The sequence below is a fragment of the Phytophthora infestans genome, genomic scaffold, assembly GCF_000142945.1.
Source record: "Phytophthora infestans T30-4 supercont1.5 genomic scaffold, whole genome shotgun sequence".
In the NCBI taxonomy this organism is placed as follows: Eukaryota; Oomycota; class Peronosporomycetes; order Peronosporales; family Peronosporaceae; genus Phytophthora; species Phytophthora infestans.
The window spans coordinates 3327894-3332188 of NW_003303754.1; the positions used below are offsets into that span (position 1 = coordinate 3327894).

Genomic DNA, 4295 nt, shown 5'->3' on the forward strand with positions numbered 1-4295 from the left:
ACAAAGGCCAGCAAGGTGTTGGGATTTGAACCCCAACGCCCCGACGCGTTGTCGCCGCTAACACACCCATGTGGTCAGCCCGGCTATCGGTGGTCGTGTCCTCAATGACGATCGACTCACAGCAATAATGACGATCGACTTGCTGTTCCATCGAACGGAGAGGCGGTCTCGTTGTCCTGACAATGATGTCGGTCGCTCTCTCAACGTATCGATACTTAACCTGGCTACCTCGATTACAATTGTGGAGGCTTACGATGAGTATCAAGAGGATACGGTACGAACATTCAACGTGGTCCTCTAACTTGTGGTATTATAGCAGCAGCTCTCTCATGTGCCCACCAACTCCTCCGCGTTGTCGTCTCGCTTCCAGATCCGCGAAGCGTGTGAGTCGTTGCACGACCACCGGAAGCTTCAGACGCTGCTGAGGGTCAAAGCAGCACATTTGCTTGACGAGTTCCCAATGAGCGTCGTCTTGAAAGCCCTTGGGTCGAGGCGGCAGTGCACCGCGTCGTACGTGGAAGCGCACGGCTGCATCCGGCATGCGAGCACCCCACGGGAACTCGCCACTAATCGCCTGAAGAATGCACATGCCGAACGAGTACACGTCCGACTCGAAGGTCGGTGGTGTGCCGGTCAGGCACTCGGGTGCTTTCCATCTCTGCGCACCCACCACCGACACTTGAGTACTTTGTTCCTGTTCACTATCGACATATCGACGGATAGAGCTGAGGCCAAAGTCCGTGAGTTTCGCTGTCCCGTCGGCAGTCACGAGGATGTTGTCGCACTTGAGGTCTCCGTGTACGATGCTGTGCTGATGAAGGTATTGCAGCCCAAGTGCACTCTGGCGGAGCTTCTTCCAAGCCTCACAACGCCTGTAGCAGCCTACACTGTCGGCTGAGAAGCCAGAACTGCATGTAGACCCGTTGGACGTCTCTCTACTGAAGCCACTGGTGTGTCCACTAACGGTAGAGGTAGATCTCAAGCTGCTGGTGCCTACACTAGTGCCCACCGGGTCGAACCGATGTAGATACGTGTCTAGACGGCCATTGGTTGCCGGTTCGCACACGAAGAAGGGCTGGCCGCCTACATGGCAGCCGCCGTACAATTTAACCACATATGGGTGGTTCAGTCGACACCAGATACTCAATTCTCGATAAAACACAGCACTAGGCTGAGCAGCCAGTGGGTTAAATGACACAGGTGTGAGCTTCTTGATGACGACGGGTGTACCGAGCCACGTTCCAGAATGAACCGAGGCAAACGCACCCTGACCCAGAGACTCCCGTGGGTTAAATTCGACTTCGTACGGCGGGATAAACCATTTCGGTGGTCGCCACAGGTGGGAACTATCCGACGTCGACGCGATATATCCCAACACGCAGAGCCCATGGCTTCCACTTGTGCCGGTGTGTAGCTAGAGCGATGGCGAGTGACCTCGAACCGTAGCAACGCGAGGATTTCTTCCCGGTCGTGGGCATCTTTGAGCTCGCCCAGCAGTAACTCGGCCGCGTCTGGGTTCATCAGCGTCCACGTGCAGCTCAGCGTCCGTCGCGCTCGATGTGAATACCATTGGCCCTTCCAGTCGTGCAGGTCTTCCTTCTCCGACGACAAACACTCATGCGAGCGCAGTAAATCGTCCAGGTCTTTGTGAAATGAAAACTTGTCGGTGGTGCGCTGGCGAGTGGCCGCGATCTGCGTGATGCGGCTGCCAGTGCCGCCGACGCTCACGTGAAGCCTGAACTGCGTCAAAATATCCACGAAACTGGTCACGATAGCAGGAAACGCGCTGGTCTCGTCGCTGTCTTGGTCCAAATCGGCCTCGACACGACACAAACGCGCGAAGAAATATTCCATTCGGAGCAGAATCTGTGCGTCCAAGTCGCCATTGCTCGCCTCGATAGCGTCATCGTGGCTTTGGATCTGCTCCTTTAACGTCTCGAACGACTGCGAGATCGTCAAAGGCGAGTCCCCTGGTACGTGTAGCTCTACGTCTACTACATGTAGTTGTGTCGACTCGCTTGCAGTGTTCAAACGCTCGTCACTCGCTGTATCCACCTCCTCCGACTCGCGTTGACCTGAGTGTCGCTCCCTGTTCGCCAGTTGGCCGAGCTGCTGCACCACGTACGAGACTGACGGACGTAGCTCTGGCTGCCACGCGCACATTCTCTTGACCAGTTCCCACGCTTCATGCTCGAATGGATCCGGTCTCTGCTCTAAGAGCGACTGGTCCAACAGCTCGTCACTCTCTAGAGTGTTGCGTAAAACTGCCTCAACAATGACCACACCGAAGCTGTGATATCCGACGCCAGCGACGGTACGCCACCGCTTCCTCTACGCTCGGGAGCTAGCCACCGTGCGTCATTATCAGCCGAGACGTCCGCAAGCAACCGCGGGCCATGTAGAGGTACAAAGTGCAGTCCGTTGAGCTTGGCCACCTCCTGCTTCGAGCTTTTAAGTCCAAGATACCGCCTCGTTTTCCTCCCGCGGCGTCTTCTATTGGTCGTTTTCTCCACCACAACGACGATGCTGTCGCTACGAAGCTCGTTGTGCACAATCTCGCGCTCATGAAGATACTGCAGACCCAACGCAGCCTCGTACAGTAGTCGCCACAACGGTGGCGTGTATTTCGTACCATCCGGGTACCGTGACAGGAACTCCATCAACGAGCCTCCACGAGCGCGTTCGAACACGAAAAACGGGCTGGAGCCAACGTGACACGCTCCGAACAACTCCACTATGTGCGGATGAACGAGCTCCGACCAAATGGCTGCCTGTCGTACAACAACTTCACTTAAATCCCCACCATCCGAAGCGTGTTGTGGCTCTTGGATCGCAACGCGAACGCCTTCCCACCAACTCTCGTCTCGCACTTCATACGTCGAGATAAACCAGTCGGGCGTAGACGTCACTAGTGCTCCTACGTGCTGGGCACACACATCGACAGCACGCACCACCAAGTCGAGCTGCGAATCCGAGAACGCGTAGCGGAAGTTGTCCAGCTCGTGCCGCATCACCGTCAGAGCCTCCATCGCCACGTCAGATCGCACCCACCTAGCAGCACTCGACTGCTCTACACTATCCAAATATTCGTGAAACGAAGTCGTGAGATCCCCAACGTCAAATTCCCATGCAAGTCCCCACTCCTCGGCACTTGGGCGCGAACTTTCACTACTGGAATCGCTCTCAAAAGTTGAATTTTCACTGTCAAATTCGGCAAATAGCGCGTCTAACTGGCGATGGATTTGCTGGATTTCAGTCGAAAAGCGCCGGGAATGAGCCATCTTCAGCGGCTCTCGACCGCCTCTCGACGGCAAATAGCGCGTCGTAAGGAAGCGCATGCTACGCAGCAGATGTTCGGTGCGAGTCTGCCAGTTGAGCTCCCCACTCTCCGCTTCTGCGAACACGATTCCTTCGTCCCAGAGTCGAGCTAGCACTGGCTCCAGTCGAGAGAGCACGTGAGCACACATCTCCACGCCAGTTTCTTGCGCTTGACTGGCACTACGGAGCGCAGTCCACACGTCAGGAGCGTGTAGTAAAAGCTCTGGGAACTGCTCGTCACTCCACGGACGCTCGCGCTCCGTCAGCGTCAGTACAACGCGCACTACCGCGTCCATTTCTGGCCGCTCCGTGGGGTCTGCAGACCTCATTGCTTCGACTAATTTCCACGCTGCGTTGCTCACTCCACCAGGCTGCTCTGGCTGCTCTTCCATGCTGCTAAAACTATCCTCCCAGTCCTCTATCGTAGCTGTACTGACAGCGTCTAGAATGACGCAGGCGAGCGCGTACACGTCGCTCTCTTTGGAGGCCTCCGTAGCCAGCTCTTTACACACAAGTGGCTTGTTATTGGAGTCTACACCTTTGCCAGGTGCTACTCCACTTCAAAGTGGTGAAGTAACCAAAACGTTATAAAATTTATTTTCAACTTTTACATTAGAATTTATGTCACTTCACAAATTTGTTGAGTAAACGCACTCCGTACTTCAAAGTGGTTTATTCGCAGTTCAAAGCGGATCAACCCACGTGCCCGCGAGCACTTCATTGCCACTCCTCGCTCTCACTTTTCAATCTTCTCCCAAGCCCCAAGCCTCTTCCTACTCCAAGATGCCCGGAGCCCCGCACCCTTCATTTGCCAGAGCACGTGTCCTCGACAGCCACCGCGCGGGCGTGAACTGGATGCTTGTGGCCGCCCACAACGGCATCCCCGCCACCACAGCACGTCGAATTGTGGAAGTAGGACGGGCGGAGCTGCTCCCGCGCGGAGGAGCCCGTCCGTCCAACTTCAAATGCACTCCGGA

General features: G+C 55.8%; 1 protein-coding gene across 1 annotated transcript; it reads right to left on the minus strand.

Moving 5' to 3' along the window:
• Positions 1–310: 310 nt before the first annotated feature.
• PITG_04344 (protein kinase) lies at positions 311–3710 on the minus strand (the record flags this gene model as incomplete). Its single annotated transcript, XM_002905938.1, has 4 exons — positions 311–1171; positions 1267–2223; positions 2286–2771; positions 2952–3710. 4 exons carry the CDS (start codon positions 3708–3710, stop codon positions 311–313), a joined length of 3063 nt encoding a protein of 1020 aa, XP_002905984.1.
• Positions 3711–4295: the final 585 nt, after the last annotated feature.